This window comes from Diuraphis noxia, unplaced genomic scaffold (assembly GCF_037042655.1).
Source record: "Diuraphis noxia isolate RWA-SAM2 unplaced genomic scaffold, SU_Dnox_SAM2 contig0001, whole genome shotgun sequence".
NCBI lineage: Eukaryota > Metazoa > Arthropoda > Insecta > Hemiptera > Aphididae > Diuraphis > Diuraphis noxia.
Window position 1 is genome coordinate 99,674,197 of NW_028301711.1, and position 20,498 is coordinate 99,694,694.

A 20,498-nucleotide genomic window follows, 5' to 3' on the forward strand; every position below is an offset into this window, starting at 1 on the left:
AAACGATTAACGATTTCTTAATTATTATATAAAGTCAGTTGCGTCGGTGTGTCTGTGTGTGCAGTGGCGTAGTGAGGAACTTGGTGGCCCTAGGGCCATAAGAGACAGAGGCCCCCTTTAACACAGAAATTTAACTATAATACAAGTATAAATTATTCAATAATGATTCATGAGCTAATAATAATTATAAAATATATTTTTATTTTATTATTTATTACATATTTTATTAATAAAAACGTATAATATGTTTTAGTATTATACTTAAAAATTAACTTTTCGAGCCTTCATTTGAGCAAACTTGTCAATTACTTCTTCTAAATTCAATTGTCGTGCCCGCCTATTCTCAATGGAAATATTTGCCAAACCACTCAGTCGTTCCTCTGCCATCGTACTCCGTAAATAATTTTTTATTATTTTAAGTTTTGAGAACGATCGCTCTGCTGCTGCAACTGTAATGGGTAACGTCAAATACAAAATAAAAGCAGTACATACATCAGGGTATGTTGTTGTAAGAGGAGAATGCTCAATTAATAACATTTCTGCAATTTCTTTTGTTGTTTTTGACTTGTTCAATATTATATCCTTAAAACATGATCGAAAAGATAGAATCTGATGAACAAAGTCTGGAGAAATATCGTGGTCATACTTTTTTTGTAGTATTTCTGCTTCCTTGTATAATTCCTCGTCGTTTAATTCTAATAATGAAATAGGTTGCAAGCATTTAAAAAAGTGAGAAACGTAATTAAAACTTTGAAATCTACGTTCCATTTCGTTGATACTACGATCAAGCGTTATATGAAATATTTCAACTTCAAATTTTTTTCCAGGTGATTTTAATCTTTGGTCTTCACAAAGCTCATCAAAAAAAATTTTTTTTTTGCTATACCTTTGGTTTTTAAATGTTGGTGTTATGCCCCATGTTTTCGAAAGATTGGTAGCTTCTGTGAAAAATTCTGAAAAATTTCCTCTTATAATTTTCAAATTATTTGTTAATGTTTGTAGTAGTCCTGTAGCTTTGTGAAGATCAATATCTCTCTGTTGTAACAATTGTGAGACACCATCTACTTTTCTTAGTATAGCACTTACAAATACCAACGTTAATACAAAGCTGAAATTTTCAAGACTTTTTACAATTTGTTTAGCTTCTGAAATTTCGTTTTTATTTTTAGACAATAATATTATTTTTGTTAAAGCTTTTAAAATATTTAAAAAATTAAATCGAATTGGAGAAATAGCTTGATGGCGTGATGACCACCTGGTAGAGCAAACTTTTTTAAGTGTTACTCCACCAACTGGTAAAATGTCAGTTAAAATTTTCCAGCGTTTTCCACTTAACGCAAAATAAACATATAGTTTTTGTATAACAGAAAAAAAATGTTGAATTTCAATTGAGGCAGTCATAGTATCATTTAAAACCAAGTTCAAATTATGGGCGTTACAGTGAATATACTCTGCAAGAGAACAATGAGCTTTTATTTTTGTTTGGACACCGTTATAAATTCCCGCCATAACAGCTGCTCCGTCATAGCTTTGTCCGCGTAATTTACTAATATCTAATCCATCATTTTTTATATTTTCTACAATCTGATCGGCAAATCCGGATGCTGAATGATCATTTAATAAACAGAATCCGAGAAATGATTCTTCTATCCTAAGTTTGATCGGTTTATTATCTTCGTTTTTTTCAATGACGACATAACGAATTATTTGACTCATTTGATCCTGTTTTCTAATGTCTTGCGTGGTATCAGTTATGTACGAAAAAAACGGAACTTTTTGTACATCAGAAATTATAGATTTTTTTACACATTTAGCAATCATATCAATGATTTCATTTTGTATGGTGGCACTTAAATAATTGATTTTCTTAGGTCCTCGTTGTAAAAGTTCCGATAATATAGGGTCATACATCGCAAGAAGATCGATAATTGCTAAGAAGTTACCACGGTTTTCACAGTCAATTTTTTCATTGTGGCCTCTAAATGATAGATTTTGAAATCCTAGCGTCATAGTAACATTTATAATACGTTTTATGACTTGCCTCCAAAATCCAACTTCTACGCTAATTTGAGATTTTAATTCTTCAGATAAAGTATAATTTTTTTCCCATCGGTCTACAGTAAGACAAGCGTTTATATGGGATAAACTCTTTTCGTGCAATTTAATTTTCTCCGAAATATGTTTCCAATGAACTCGATGTACAAAATAACCAACATGGTTGACAATAAACTAAATCAAGTGATTTTGAGTAACAAATCCATTTACGATGAAACGTTCTTTTAAAACTTCCACTCAAATATACACGTTTAGACATTATTAATAAACGAAATAGAAAAAAATAATTGAAAATATATATTTAAATAATTAGTATCAAGTAAATATAAAATGCAAATATAAATAATAACTTAATATAATATGTATGTAGTAGACAACCCGACAGGCGACAACGAACGTGTCGTACAAATCATAATAGATTAAACAAACAGATAATAGAACTGCGGACTGCGAAGCCTACATGATGGTGGCTGGTTTAGAAACAATATTCTTAGAATAGCTTATCTATATAACTAACCGTCCGTTTGAAAAACCAGTGACGTTTATTATTGGATTTCGATAATAATATACAAGATGTCAAGATAATGAACGTTACCGCCGCGCTGTACATATTTTTTCGTTACATATTTTAGATCAAATTTTTTTCTACGTAAATATAATTTTTAAAAAAAATATTCAGTATTTTTTTTTTATGTAATAATAAAGGTCCTGTGGCCCCCGACTTCGGCACACCTAGGGGGCCCCGGGGCCTAGGCCCCGGCGGCCCCGGTCTAAATACGCCCCTGTGTGTGTGACACATACGGCCGAACCGCGCATCGTCATTTTTCTTTTTACGTATTACGCGTTTCGTGCGAACAGTGCATTATTAGTCATCGTGGATGCTGTGGTCGAATGTATACCCTCGTCGTGGATTATGCGCCTCATCTACACTTCACACAATCGCACGAGCGCGGGCCACCCGATTCCTTTTTTGTTAACGTATTAGAATTAATTGTATTACTGTATTACCAGGTCTCGGCTCGGTCGCGTGGGTAGAACCAATTTGTGTGGAGTGTAGGTGAAAAGATAACGGACTGACGAGTTCTTATATTAATATATTATATTATTTGTGTATTATTGGTTTTATACCACCTAGTATTATATTATACTATTCGTATACTATTGGTTTATACCACCTGTCTTTGTATTAATATATTGTACGTGTATCGGTGGTCTTTGTACCACGCACTATTTATTATCTTGTTTGTATATTGTTGGTTTTTACACCACATGTAATCTATTATATTATCTATATGCATACCGTTGGTTTTTATACCACATATTATTTATATTTTATTTATTGTATTGCAAAATTATACTATTGAGAAATTATATAACCCTATATTGTGTATGTGAAAGGCGTCATAATTATTGTAAACCATCTAACTGTAGATCTCGTGAGCGTAATAGTGGTAACTGATATATCAACTCATTATAAGATCTGATATCATTACCAAAAAGTATTAGTCTTAATTTTATTCACGAACAATCACCTTTCACATTAGACTGGTCTAAAATAAAAATTGAAACAAATAGAGACACAATTCTCGCCAAAGTATTAAACGCAGTCAAAACAGGAGAATGGAATAGTGATTTTTCTAAAAATTTAGAACTTAATTCATATAATTTACGAAAAACTCAAATTGCAGTGGAACAGGGATGTCTATTATGGGGTTACCGTGTTATTATACCAGCTAAATTTCGAAATAATATACTCAAGGAACTTCATTCATGTCATATGGGTTCTTCTAGTATGGAAAGTTTAGCGAGATCATACTTTTGGTGGCCAGGAATGGACAAAGAAATCGAAAATATCACACAAAGTTGCGACAATTGTATTAATGTCAGGCAAAATCCGCCAAAATCTGTAACATCACCTTGGAAATGGCCAGAAAAACCGTGGACTAGAGTGCATTGCGATTTTCTTGGACCATTTCAAAATAAATATTTTTTTGTCATTGTTGATGCAACCACAAAATGGTTAGAAGTATTTCAAATAAATTCTATGACAGCAGAAATTGTTATTCAAAAATTTTCAGAAACGATAGCATGATTTGGAATTCTAAAAACAATTACCTACATCAGATGGTGCAAAATGTTTCACTGGTTTTGAATTTCAAGCATATTGCAAAAATCTAGGTATATATGACAGGCGCTCCATTTCACCCAGAATCAAACGGCTGTGCGGAATCAGCAGTCAAAACAATAAAAAAATTTTTTTTAAATGCTCGACTGCACAATCTGAATTATATAAATTTCTTTTGATGTATCGTAATACACCTCATTCAACAACACGAGAAGCTAAACTAATGTTAGGTCGATCAACACGTTTACAATTTGACGCGTTAATGCCGAATACAAGTGAAGTGGTTATTGAACTACAAATATCACAAATAAACAATGGTGATAATAGAATAGTATCATTTAATACAGGTGATAATGTTTTAGCTAGAGATTATAGGAATAATGACAATAAATGGCAAAAGGGTAAAATTATCAAATCCATTAGTTGTAATACACACGATGTAGAGCTCGATGACGGAACTATTTGGAAGAGACACAATGATCAATTACTCATTGATAAATCGCTGACACCAGCGAATAATTCAATTTCACTTACACCCACTAGACAAATAAATGAAAATACTGAAAATATCGAAACCATAGGTGCAAAACAAAATCCTGATACTATAATAATAAATAAAACACCAGGCACGTCACCAAGGGGGGGGCCTTAGGGGGCCTGGCCCCCTAAGAAAAGTCAGTGGCCCCGAACTGGCCCCCTCAATTTTATTTTCAAATATAATGGCATTTGATTATTCCGAATGGCCGAATCAAACAATCGTATTAGGTAGGTACATAAATTAAATTCCAAGATTTTATTTTATTAGTCGTTATTATACTCGCCACGGACTAAAGTATCTTAATTCTTAGTATATGGCGACATGGCGTATATGCGTTAGTCCGTAAAATTCGTCACTCGACAATTTGAGATAAGAGTGATAATCATAAGATTAGAGTGAATTACACGTCTAAGAATAGATTGAAAACTAGAAATTCCAAATACGGGTCTCGAACGTGCATTTGATAAACACGACCGTCGACCACAGACAACACGACTAGGTACAATAGTTTATATTCCACTATTCCAGTAACATTGTGATAGTGATCACCATTTACTACAGTCTACAATAACGTCAATAACAAATAAACATACCTCATCAATATAATATACACAGTGTATCGATTTGTATTGATTCATTATTCATAATCAGGCAGAGGCCAAGTCACAAGTAGTTGTAGTAGTATTACAATGAAGAGAAGTATAATAAGTTATTTTAATAATCCAAAAAACTTAAAAACTGAGAAAGGTATGTACGATAATATTATACACAATTCAGGTACATTTTATCAAATTGATTTTAAATTGATTTTAAATTTAGTAATGTTCTGTTATATCCTACATATGTTTAAAGGAATAAGCGATTATTTACAAAATGTAAGTGCTGAACTAGCTAATGCATTGATTTTAATATCATCTTTAGAATCAACCCTTCAAGATATGCGGTTAAAAGATACAGATACAACTTTTAGTAACATATATGCTGAAACCATTTCTATATGTGGTAAAAATAACATACCCATACCTTCACAAGATACAAATGTAAAAAGAATAAAAAAAATACCAAAACACTTTGAACAATTTATATTTACACAACAAAACTCATTAGAAGTAGAATTGTATACATCCAAAATAGATTTAAAAGTCAATCTTTATTATACAGTAATTGACTACATTTTGTTGGAAATTAAAAATCGATTTTCCAATAATAAAGATATTTTAAGTGCTGTCTCATACTTACATCCTGGTAATGAAAAATTTTTAAGTTTTTCGCACATTCAGCCTTTAGCCGAACATTATGGGGCCAATACTGATGTACTAAAGTCAGAATTAAAGATATTACCAAACACTATAAAAAGATATGCATTACAAAATAATACAGAAATTAAAACTATGATGAAATTATTGGAGCTGTTAGAAAAATACAAGTTGGCTTTTATTGAAACTCATAAAATTGTACAAATTATCATAACTATTCCAGTTTCAAGTGCTGCATGTGAGAGAACATTTTCTTGTTTAAGAAGGCTCAAAAACTATATGAGATCTCTTATGACAAATGAAAGGTTAGTGCAGTATTTAAATATGTAAAATAATATGACTAGTAAACTCAAACAATTATACACTTCTACAAAATATGTATTATTACATATCTTTAAAAATGCTATTATGTATAATACAATTATCTAACAAAATAAAAATAAAATATTTCATTCATAAATTCAAAAAATATCCCATTGAAAAACAATCAAACTGGAAATTTTTTGTTTTTGTAAATTATAAGCATCTCAATTACTTAATTAAAATTAGATACCTATGAGATAATAGTTTTGTTTATTATTTTTTGTTGTAGGTTGAATAATTTGGCACTATTGTCTATAGAAAAACATTTATCTAAATCATTAGATTTAGATGAATTTACCAGAAGATTTGCTGTGAACCATAAAAACCGAAGACTTATTCTAGTATAAATAATAAAATGTATATAATAAAATGTATATAATAAAATGTACCTACCTAATATAAATATAATATAAAACTTTAACAACCAATACAGACATTATACTGTTAAAATGTAGTATATATTTTTATAGATATTATGTGATAAGGAAAGGAGTGGTAGGGGGTAAAAAAACATAAAGGGGCCAACAAATATTGGCCCCCTCATAGAAAAATTCCTGGCTACGTGCCTGTAAAACACCCAGACCAATTAGATCAAAGAAAACTACCTCAGCGATATTCTCCAAGTGATTATAATTAATGTAATTAAACTTACTAACACACTAACATAGCGATTAAGCAATACACAAAATACTACTTATATATATATATTTTTTTTTTAAAGAAAAAGATGTTGCATATTCAGCATTTATATTATATGATATTACACCTATACTGTTTATACTAACAATAATCATAAGTATCATATTACGAGTTATCTATCATTTATAGAAGTAAGCACGGTTTAAGATATATATATATATTATATCTTAAACCGTGGTAGTAAGTGCGCACGTTGAGCACACTTTTATTTTTTTATCAACATTAAAAATCATGAAAAAAAAACCATAAAAAACATAAACATTAAAAAAAACCGACCTTATATTTTTATGTTAAAAATTACAAATATCTAGACATCTGTTAAAATTACAAAAAATATAAACTATTTTTAAATTAATCTAAATTTATACAAAACTAGTAGATGTATTATTATGATTAAAAATTTTTCTCTATAAATATAAAATATAAACAATGGATCAAAACAAGAACAATAAAATTATTGGTCTATGTGAAAAGATAAAAAATAATAAGGATTATTGCAATCATTAAAAACAGGGGAAGTATTTTTATGTCCAAAATGTCAAGATTTTAAGAGGCCTGATGAATTTACTAAAAACTAAAGATAGTGTAAGGTTTGTAACAAAACCACAGTTAATAATGATTTTAAAATATGCGAATGTGTAAAAAAAAATTATTTAAGATGTTATAGCAATCATTTGCTATCCAAATATCACATAAAGAGATTATAGATAATATATCCAAAGAGAACATTTCACAAAAATAAATTTTGTTATTAAAAAATAAATTCATTAAATAATATAAAAATAAAAAATGCAGTCACAGAATCATATTATATTTAAAAAAATGAAAGTATCTGAGCTTAAGTTATTAGCAAAAAGATACGATATAAAAAATGTTTGTAAAATGAAAAAAGATTGTTTAATAGAAAATATAAAAAAACAAGTTGCATTAAAAATGTTAGATAAAAATCCCTTCTGTAAGTTAGATAAAAGTTTATTCAAACAAGAAAACAACTCGTTAAAAAATATAGATAAAAATCTCTTCTGTAAATTAGATAAATCATTATTTACTGAAGAAAATTATTTTAACAGTTCACTAGAAAGAACACCAGAAAATTATGAGTTGATAGATGTAATTCAATCTAATACACAATCGAATACAAGATTTGGGTATAAAGCTAACTATAAAATTAGTTTTAAAGAAGCATTAATAAACAATTTAAAACAAAGTAATACAAAATACAAAATTAATTATATAGATAAAGCTTTAAATGAAATTTTAAAGGTTGCTAAAAACAATTCTGCACATGAAAAAGATGATAAAATAAGTATTGTGTTATTTAATCCAAAGATAAAAACTCCTCTATATACTGGATTGAGATCTGAGAATATTTTAACAAACTTACAAACTATAATTAATGATTTATTAACATCAAATGAAGAAATTTATATTACAGAAACCAATTTTCAAGGTGAAGTAGTAAATATACCAAGAGGATCAAGAGGAGATAAAATAATAAACTTATCAACAGATACCAATACTAAAAGAAGTGTTATTCAGATTAAAAATGATGATAATTTATGTTGCCCAAGAGCTATTATTGTTACGCGTGTGAAGTTGGCCCCCCCCCCCACATTGTCCAATTTACTCCAAACCTCCGCCATTATTTTGAAAATAATTTGAAAATATTTGAAAACCATGTTTCAGAATTTGAAAACTATTATTTTCACCGCAAAAAGCTTCTTTGAGTTGGGGGGGCCAAGTTCACGCAGCCCCCCCATGTCGTTCGATCGACTCCAAACCTTCACCAATATTTTGAAAATAATTTGAAAACATTTGAAAACTTTGTTTCAGAATTTGAAAACCTTTATTTTATCTATAAACATTTTTTTTACTTGGGGGGCCAAATTCACGCAGCCCCCCCATGTCGTTCGATCGACTCCAAACCTTCACCAATATTTTGAAAATATTTTGAAAACATTTGAAAACGAGGTTTCAGAATTTGAAAACCTTTATTTTAGCTATAAACATTTTTTTTACTTGGGGGGGCCAAATTCACGCAGCCCCTCCCCAAAGTTGTCCGATCAACTCTACACCTTTATCAATATTTTAAAAACAATATGAAAACTAGGTTTTAGAATAAGAAAACTTATTTTAACCTATAAACATTGTTTTTAATTTCGGTGGGGGTCAACATCACACAGCACCCCCTAGCGACTATGTAGTTGCTTCCACCCCCAGCCATATGTATAGTCCGTATGGTAGACTTCAAAAAAATATATCGCAAACTTCCTTCACTCCCATGGCATATTTAATTGCTTCTATTAGTTTTTTTTTGTTTTTTTATTATTTTTTTATAACTATAGTGTGTAAGACATTTTTATTATTATTGAAATGAGACATTTATATTAATTGTATTTATTAATTATCTTCATCAATTTATTTAACACGAAGCTTTTTTATATAAAATAAATAGTTTAAAATCTGAAAAAAGATACTGCGGAATGTGAAAAAAAAAACTGAAAAAATACTGGTTAATTAAATTCTAAAACAAAACATATTGACACATTATTACTGTTTTGTGTATAAAACTAAATGAGGTTTGATTTTTGTTGATTCGGGAGAAAAATTATTTTAACCTATAAACATTGTTTTTAATTTCGGTGGGGGTCAACATCACGCAGCACTCCTTTCTTTTAGCAAATTGGATCTAGTTGGTACTTTTGAGAGGTCACACATTAAAATTTATAAATGCAATATTTTTGAAAAACCCGTCAACGCATTTGAATTTTCCTACGGTTGGGTATGTGTTTATTTGTCGCGAGCTTATCGGCATTATTTTTAATTTTTATAATTATTGATTGTCAAGACTGTTTGTCAACTGTCTGTCGATGGTTGACGGTCGTTTTATATCGGCTCGGCGAGATCTGGTAGAAAATTCTTATTCGAAGTATTTTTAAAATAGCGACCATAATAATATGTGTATGCTGCAATTCATGTTAATAAGATGGCCGTCCAGCTAAATGTAACTTAAATTTTAGCCCGCTTCCAAAATAAATTGGGTAGCCTTGCATTATAGTAATATAGAGTCTCGACCATCTTCATTCATAATCGTTTTTCTTATAAGTACACTATAAAATATTTTTATATCTTTGAAATCAAATTTAAGAATTTATCACATTCATTAAGGTGACATACTCAATAACGAGATACATTCGATACCTACTATACGTCTATACTGCAGAGCAACTTTTTAAGGTTTTAAACTTGCCCTTTTACAAGCAAGGATGATGTTTCAATTACCAATATTATTGTAAAAATATATTCATGTGACCGCATGTGGCAGTAACGCATTGTGTGTCCCGATCCCTAAACAAAATTATTATAGTGGTTAAACTGTACCTATTGTTATTTCTTATCGATTGGTGTTGACGTTAATCGCATGCATTAGATATATACTATATATATATATATATATAATGCACAGAAAGGAGTCTCTAGCGAGACTCTTCGATATAGGTTTTCTTATTTTGTATAATATAGTGGCATCGTCTTCTTATGCCATTGACGGTTTCTATAATAATAGTTTCTAGATAATAATAGTCTATTTACAATATTATGTGCTAAATTTAACCGAATAATAACAATAGTTATTGTAATTCAATTAAAATTAAAATCATTCTGTTCTCATTTGCAGTCCAGACGTCCAGTTGCCTGCTCGTGAATTTTATCCACAAACTTAATTGTTTGTACCTTTATTACTTTATAATACCTTGTGTGTTTTTGTTTTTTTATTGTATTGAAATACATCGTATTATTTTATAATGGTAAGTTAAGAAATAATTTAAATTATAAATAGTATGTGCCTGTTATTATTAAAATTAATTTATTAAAAGATACAGCCATGAAGGTAGCCCACACTAATTTTATATAATATGTTGATTTGATTTTTGAATAACGTAAAGAAGTTATAGTTATAGTTACCAAGACATACTATGCCGGTTGTGTTTATTATTTAGATATTAAGAACAATTATACCTTCAGAATTAACTTAAGCTAATTGACATTGAAGGCATATGGTTTAAAAAAATTAGAACCTTTTTATTCTGAGACGACGAAATAGTGTGGTAATACGACTTTCATCACTACTTATTAGTTTGCTATATTGCCTATATTCGAGTAATCTCGCCACGCTATTTTTTTCAATCAGTTTCAAACCCTGCTTTTCACACCGAGCTCGAACGCAACTCATCTTTTATACCGACGTTTAGGAGTTTGCGATTCGTCCAACAGGGAACGATATCCAAGCGCCTTTGTTCACCATTAAATTATTCACTGTTTTATTGTTTTTAATACATTATTTAATATTCATAGACGCATACGCGTCAGACTTGAATTTATTATGTGTTCATATTTTTTAAAAACCAAAAACTCATGTTCCCTTCTAACGATAAGTCAGAATCACATTTACGTAAGTGTAGTCGTGCCAGGTTTAACTCTCTGACACCTCGGTGTCTCTACACGTAAGTACCAAAATATAATAGATAAATTAAATTAATTATCATTTTCGTAAAATTAGTGGCACTCGTGTAACAGAATGCAATTAAAATTAATTTAATTAAACCTATCAAACAATTTTTGAACGTTTGTTGGACATTTTTGAAAAGATTTTACAATTTATTGAACTGGCATTAAAAAGTTATGAGCAATTTTCCAAAACCTAAGCTAAGTTCACATCAACGGCCAACACTAAATCAAACACATCATAAACTATCCAGATTTACCCAATTTGAATTGGAACTCAATTTATTTTATACGAATTTTAGAAAAAGTGTCGCTAACTTCAATACTGCCTTTCTTTCAAATATGTCATCATTAAACTTGGATAAAATATTTAAATAAAGTATATAGTTTTAAAATTGAATACCTGAAAACAACAAAAATCTTATATATGAATAAAAAATTGAATTCTAATAAAAAAAAGCCTAATAGAATGAAAAATCTAACAATATTTTTTCAATCAAATTAATTTTTTTTATAAAATACAGATGTTTTATTCAGCTAGACTTTTCAATTCGAATTGGATATTTTATTCATTTAAGATTTTTTATTCATATTACACTATTCAAATAAGATTTTTAGATTCTGAGCGGAGCGATGAACGTATTGATTTTACAATGATTGTGTTTTTTTTTTTTATATTATTTTAGATTCTGAGCGGAGCGATGAATGTATTGATTTTACAATGATGTGTGTTTTTTTATTTTTTTATTTATTTTTGTGTCTGTCATCACGTTTTAGGACAGTAAAAATAATTAGATTTTCTTCAACAGTAACTTTTCTGATAGGAAAGTGAATCTATATTGTACTTTAGGGGGTCAAAAGTAAAAATTTCCCAGTAGTTTTCAAAGCGCCGTGAAAAACAAATGAAAAATTAAGGAAAAAACGGGAATTTTTACGCAAACCCGATTTCCGTCAAAATCAATTTTGGTTTTTGGTGAAACTCAAAAAATAATGTCCGTAGATACATGAAATTTTTACTGGTTGTTTATATTAGCATTTTCTATATACGATACAATTTTCAAAATATTTTGACTTGTTTTGAGCTGTTTACGGATATACTTAGTTTCCAACTTTTTTAGGTTTCTTTTCTTTGAATGTCAATAAAACTTTATTTGTTGGGTAAAAAAGATTGAAAATGTAATACAAATCTCCTATTACATTGTTACAATAGTAGTTGAAAAATATTAAAAATCTTAATTCACAGTTTTTTTTTATAAGCATTTAAAGTTCAAATATTGACAAAATACGGAAAAAACACGAAAATTAGCATATTATTTTGAGTTAGAAATTCATAAAAATTTTTATTTTTAAATCTAAGATTTCAAAAATTAATATAAGATTTTTCATAAGTATGCCTAGTTTTATCAAAAAAAAAATCTCTACCGGAAAGTCGAAATAAATTTTTATGAGCATGTTAAGTTCAAATTTTTACAACATTGGATATTTACCCGATTTCTCATGTAGCGTTTTTCTTATTTTGTTGTAAATCAAAAACGAACAACTGTAGATGCATGAAAATTTGACTGAATGTTTATATTTTCATTTTCTATGCTTCATAAATTTTTTATTTTTTTTGAGCTATTTATGGACAATTTCAAATTTTCATTTTTTTAGTTTTTTTTCTATAAAAATTAATACAGTTTTATTTGTTGGGTAAAAAGCCTTAAAAAGAGCCACATTTTTACTATATCAGTTGAAAAATAAATAGGAATACATTTTTTTTATATTAGCATTTATATTTCACATTTTGTTTTTGACGTAGCGTTAAATACCGAAAAATGACCTCTCTTAAGTACTATCTAGAGCCAATTTTCTAAAAGAAAAAATATTATATGCATATAGGCGGAGCTTGATAAATTTAGTTGGGGGGGCTCAAGCCCCAGATTATTTTAGGTATATATATTAACCTATGAATAGTGATATAAAACTATTAAACTGTAGGTAACTTTGGTATACATTTGGGGGGCTAATCTAAAACTTGGGGGGGCTTAGCCCTCCCAAGCCTCACCTAGCTCCACCTATGATTATATGCTGCAAGAAACACACCTTATGGTAGACATTTTGTTTACAGGATAAAAAAAAAAAAGAAATAAACATCATTGTAAAACCACTAACTTCCTCGCTTTGGCCAGAATCTTAAATATTAGCTAAATTGATAAAAAGTTAAGTAAAATCTAATTTATATCAGGGTGTACTTGATAACATATGCAGAAAAATAATTTATTTGGTAATTTGCATATTTAGGTAAATAATAGAGGAAGGAAACCAAAAATTGATGCAGAATTATTATTTGAACTATTAGTTGAAAGAAAGAACGATGTATTTGAAGATGAAAAATTGGTTTCTGTATCTAATCCTTTGTGGTCTGATTTAGCTAAAAAGCTCAACTACAACATAAATCCAAATAGCATATATTTAATGCTATACAATAATAGGTACAGCTGGCAAACTAAATTAAAAGAGCTTGTTGGTATTTGTCATTGAACAGTGCCCTGAAGAATACGATGGTAAGCTAAACGAAAATTATTGTTCATCGTCATCGTCAACGTCTTCATTTTCATTCCAAAAGTCTGAGCGAGAACTTTTTGAATTTGATCTTTCCTATGACGCTTATAGAAGCATTTTACCTTCAGTTGTTGATTATAAACGAAAATGTAGTTCAAGGCAGTATAATATACTTAAACCTAATGCTTGGACTGATGTTTTCAATGATGCATTTATATCAAAATTTAAACTACCATGCAACTTTATATATAAGCGTGCGAAAGTTTGTATTCATCCAAGTCAATGTGAATATTATATTAGATTCGAAGGGAAATGTAAGGAAGATAGTTGCAATGCCTTACTAACTGGTTGGTGCAGAGATAAGCCAAATGAGGGCGAATCATTAAAAATATCAATTCTGACAAAAAATACAATAGGACAAGAGAATAAACACTTAGGGAAAAGGCCATTAAAAGGAGAAAAGCGTAAGGCAATTGGTAAGGAGCTTTCGATGGATTTGGCATGCAATTGGAGACGAAAACACGTAGAAAATTTAGAATTTGGACGACTTTCTCCGCCAAACTTATATCGTAATGAAGTGCTTCGTAAGACAAAACAAGAATACCGTGATCGAGAATTAGGAATTACAACAAAAAATGCTATTGAGTCACTAGTCGAGTTCAAGCATAATTCTTCATATTCAGGCTCAATTCATACAATAGGTATGGATCCATTTGTAGTTCATTACTGGAGCGGTCATCAAATTACAATCTATAAAGATGTAAGCAAACAATACTGCAAATTATCAATCGATGCAACTGGTGGTCTCGTTAAAAAAATAAAACGTACATCATTAAATTTAACTTCAGCTTATATATTTTTATATGAAGTTGTTGTGTCTACCGACTTTGGGCATATATCAGTGGCAAATATGCTATCTGAAAAACAGGACACTTTAACAATTCTTAATTGGCTTGCCCAATGGAAAATTTGTATAGTTAATGGTCCAAATGAAATAGTTTCTGATTATTCAAAGGCACTACTTGGAGCATTGACAAGAGCATTTTGTGATGGGTGGAGTCTTCGAAAATACACTGATAAATGTTTTATCTTATTAAATGATAAAACAAGAGAAGTTCCAAAATGTTACATCCGATTAGATGTGGCACATATGATCAAAATTTTCTGTCGATTTAAATGTTTGCTCGTAAAAAAAGATAAAACTCTGAAGGAGTTCTATGTTCGAGGAATGCGTCTTCTGTTGACATCGGAAACATTGACTCAATTTGAAGAAATACTCCAAGATTTGTTTAATGTTATCATATGTGAAACTGATGGATGGATAGACAATAACAACACATTGGGGACCCCTTCAGAATTAAGTAAAGATAGGTTATTAGAGCTCATGAGGGCTCAAAAAAGAGATTTTGTTGTTACTGTTGAAGATACAATGAAGACGTGTATTGATAATTCATTAAATGACAACGCTGATGAAATGTTTGAATCGAAAGACGGTGATGATTATACCTCATCAAATTCAAGTATTGGACCAATAGAAGCGTTTTTAAATAATATTAAACTAAAAAGTCAACAAAATTCATCTGTTATAGGTAAGACACACCTATATTAATATAAACATTATAAGTTTTAAATTGTTTCTATTAAAAGGTTTTAATGTTGATAAACATCAGTTTTTTGTTAAGAAATATTTCTTTTATATAATATTATTATCTATAATATTTTAATTAATTTTCTTACAGGTAATCGAAAGTCAGCTTATTATGTACCAGATCTAGTACATGATGTTTTCCGCATATGTAAAGATTTTCCGTTATGGACAAGTGTTATGCAACCAATTTTCAAATCGCCACACAAAATTGCTTCATCAGCAGTTGTCGAATGTAGTTTTAATGAATTAAAAAACCAAATTTTACGATTCGATATAAAACCTATGGCAGTAGATAAGTTTGTAATTAGTCATCTTAAAAACATCGAAAGTAATGCTAAGCTATTTCATAGTGCACAACAAAGAAATATATTTTCACAGCAAAACGTCAACGAATCCGATGAAGTCGATAACCCTGAATTAAGTGACCAGCCTGATTACAGTTCATCCAATACTGTCGATTTATTAAGAAGCAACGATGAATCGGAAGAAAATGATGAAACTGACAATTCTTTCAATAATTATGAAAACTGGAAAGGTAAAGGAAATGATGATTTGATAATTCCACATAAAAAAAAAAATAAAAAACCTAGATTAACAAAATACATGGATCCAGTTCCTGAAATAAATCGAATTTTGTTAAATCGTACAACACGTTCTTCCAAGAATAACTTTTTAAAAAATGGCAACATACAAACACCACTAATTATTTCCAAAAAACGATTCCTGCTTCAAAATACGTGCCCATTTGATTCGTTAACTGTGTTAATCGCGATCGCATACAATGATAATGAGAAGTATCAAAATTACTTGAATAACAGTACTAACGATTTATTAAAGTTCTGTATAAAACTTGCGACGGAACCTGTTTCAAAGAATACTTATAAAAGCCGTTTATCACTTCTACGGAAGATTTTCCAAGAAGATACTGGAATAACAGACATTTCACTGATTGATGCTAGATGCAATGTTAATTTTATTGCCAATAGTTTTTTGAAAGAATCCCCATCAGCAGAAGAATGTCGCCAATGCACAAACAAAAAATGTACCAATTCAAAAAATATATCGAGCCCAACAATAATATTGCACATGAAACAACATGATTTATCACGTTTAGAGGATAGTTTAAAGTTGTATGTCACTGGAAAATCGACAGGTTGTATGGACACCAAGTGTAAGGGCACATTAGACATATCTAGAACCTTAAAAGACCATATATTCATAGAAACCGATGCATTTACCGAAACAAAGGATTACAAGTTGATGGATATTCCAGTGCACATCAATATAAATAATGAAAGGTTTGAATTATATTAATAACAATTTCATATAAAAAAAAAATAAATATAAAATTTAATTTTGGTTATTTCTATCTGTTTTAGTTTCATATTATGTGGTGCAATAGGCTATGCATACGACCATTACGTCACATATGTGCTACGTTTAAATGGATGGGAAGTTCATAATGATATGGAGAAAAGAATTAAGAGAGCTCCCGAATCAACAAAAATCAAACCTCATTTAGTTTTATACACAAAACAATAATAATGTGTCAATATGTTTTGTTTTAGAATTTAATTAACCAGTATTTTTTCAATTTTTTTTTTTTTTAAATATTTTAATTTTTATAAAGAAGTATTACTTAATGAAGTATTTTTTTATTTTTTATTTTCACATTCCGCAGTATCTTTTTTCAGATTTTAAACTATTTATTTTATATAAAAAAGCTTCGTGTTAAATAAATTGATGAAGATAATTAATAAATACAATTAATATAAATGTCTCATTTCAATAATAATAAAAATGTCTTACACACTATAGTTATAAAAAAATAATAAAAAAACAAAAAAAAACTAATAGAAGCAATTAAATATGCCATGGGAGTGAAGGAAGTTTGCGATATATTTTTTTGAAGTCTACCATACGGACTATACATATGGCTGGGGGTGGAAGCAACTACATAGTCGCTAGGGGGTGCTGTGTGATGTTGACCCCCACCGAAATTAAAAACAATGTTTATAGGTTAAAATAAGTTTTCTTATTCTAAAACCTAGTTTTCATATTGTTTTTAAAATATTGATAAAGGTGTAGAGTTGATCGGACAACTTTGGGGAGGGGCTGCGTGAATTTGGCCCCCCCAAGTAAAAAAAATGTTTATAGCTAAAATAAAGGTTTTCAAATTCTGAAACCTCGTTTTCAAAATATTTTCAAAATATTGGTGAAGGTTTGGAGTCGATCGAACGACATGGGGGGGCTGCGTGAATTTGGCCCCCCCAAGTAAAAAAAATGTTTATAGATAAAATAAAGGTTTTCAAATTCTGAAACAAAGTTTTCAAATGTTTTCAAATTATTTTCAAAATATTGGTGAAGGTTTGGAGTCGATCGAACGACATGGGGGGGGGGGCTGCGTGAACTTGGCCCCCCCCAACTCAAAGAAGCTTTTTGCGGTGAAAATAATAGTTTTCAAATTCTGAAACATGGTTTTCAAATATTTTCAAATTATTTTCAAAATAATGGCGGAGGTTTGGAGTAAATTGGACAATGTGGGGGGGCCAACTTCACACGCGTATTATTGTTGCATTATCAACTCAAACAAATAATATTTTAGGACATGAATTATATGAAAATAAAATTAAGCAATTAAAGATGGGTAGAAAAATTCAAAAAGATTTAGCTTTAGAATTATATAAAATGTTAACAGAATATAACAAAGAAGGTTTTACATTGGTTGATATTAAAAATGTTGAAAGCATACTAGATATACAAATAAATATTGTTTGTGCTGAAAATTGAAATACTGTAATTTATAAAGGTGAAGATAAAGAAATCAAAATTTTTTTATATAATAATAGTAATCATTTTGATGTTATTACTTCAATGCAAGGCTTTTATGGGTCTTCTTATTATTGTGAAAAGTGTGATACAGCATATTATCATAAAGATAAACATAAATGTGTTAAAGATAAAAATGTATGTAATTTGTGTATGCAACCTGAACATTTAAGTGATACAAAAAAAATTATTATTGTGAAAAATGTAACAGGTATTGTTATAATCAAGAGTGCTTAGATAATCATTCTAAGGTATGTATTAAGATATTTAAATGTACTGATTGTAAAAGAATAGTACTAAGAAACAATATAGTAGTAACAAGAAAACGTATAGTAAATATTATACAACATAAATGTGGGTATAGTGAATGTAGAAATTGTAATGAATATGTAAAAATAAATGATCATAAATGTTATATGCAGCCTATAAACCAGAAAGGTGGTACCTATTTATAATATGATTGATTGACTTGAGAAATGTGTACGTTAGAACAATTCAAATTTGTTTGATCAACATCAGTAGAAGTTGAATAATTAGGAAGAGGATGCTCAACAGTATTTGTGTTTATTGATGAACTGTTAGAATTACTAAGAGATTGGCCTTCATAATCATCTTCACTAGATAGAGCTTCTAATAACATCATAGAAGCTCTTTTCCTATTCCTGTAGCGGGTACTCTTACTAAAGTTTATATTTCGTTTTGACATATTAATTTATTTTATAAAAAAATAATAACAATCTTACATAATCTGGAAATATAAGGCAAAATACTTTTTCGCAAGTGGCAAGTCTTTGCGTAAGATGGATGTTGAACTCTAGAACATATAAAAAATAAAATATATATAATAAAAGAATAAAAAAAAATATTATTTTAATATATTGCACTATTCTATATCACTGCAGTTGTTTTTAAAGTGTTTTTTTTTTTTAATTTAATAAATTATTATTAATATTTATGTATTTATATTTTATTAGTCATTCTGCAAATAGGTACTAGTCCAAATACATAATTGTTTTGATATTACTTTTATCGAGGAAGTTGTAATAAATTTATAAAAAGTATCTATATCTATAAGTAATATAGGTAATAAAACAATTGATTTCGGTATTATTATATGTATAGGAGTGCTTTAATCTATACTTTCCTCAGTTATTATTGTTCACTCTAAAATCTGCAGGTATAACTTATTACTTTAGAAGTACATTATAAAATATCAAGTCACAAATACACTTACAATAAATAGCCATGTAGCATAAAGAATACAGTATAAATTAAACTTTAAAAAGTGCAATACCTATATCACTATATCTTTTAGTTACAATATTAACCAAAAAGGTACATCTAATGCAGTGTTTCCCAAAGGGTGTGCCACGGCACACTAGTGTGCCGTGAAATTTGAAAGGTGTGAAAGGTATGTAACATTTGTTCTTTCTTGTTCAACTTCTTCAGTCAAAAATCCCCACAAATCATTGCGATAGTTAACATCTTGAGATTCAAGATTTAATATGGATTTCTCTGTTATATCTGTTGGTTGTTCATTTTGATCTGCTGAAAAGTAATATAATTAAAAAAATATTCAGTTGAACAGTTTTATTGTATTGAAATTGAATATGGTTAATTAAACAATTATTAATTAATTACCATCTGCAGCAGTACGCTTAATTATTAACGAAGCTAATTCATCCTCTACATAAGATGTTGCTTTATTGAAAAGTTCAATATTTGTAAATGCAACTTTTTTAAACCTAGGATCAAGTAACGTTACAATCCCAAAACAAGGTGAATTTTCAATATCTTCCACTATACCAAATCGACTACTTAAGTTCCCCAATAATTTTTCTTTAAATGCTTTCCCCAGTTCAGTGTGCACTTGTTTTGATCTTATTGTTATATTAACACCTAGAATCAAAATACAATTATATTATCATTATAATTAAT

General features: G+C 29.2%; 1 protein-coding gene across 1 annotated transcript; it reads right to left on the reverse strand.

Moving 5' to 3' along the window:
• Positions 1–261: 261 nt before the first annotated feature.
• LOC149062761 (zinc finger MYM-type protein 1-like) lies at positions 262–5,356 on the reverse strand. The gene is made up of 4 exons (XM_089215404.1): positions 5,330–5,356; positions 5,173–5,280; positions 1,256–2,229; positions 262–967 (listed from the first exon to the last, which is right to left on the reverse strand). Exons 1-4 carry the CDS (start codon positions 5,354–5,356, stop codon positions 262–264), a joined length of 1,815 nt encoding a protein of 604 aa, XP_089071530.1.
• Between the last annotated feature and the right edge of the window lie 15,142 nt (positions 5,357–20,498).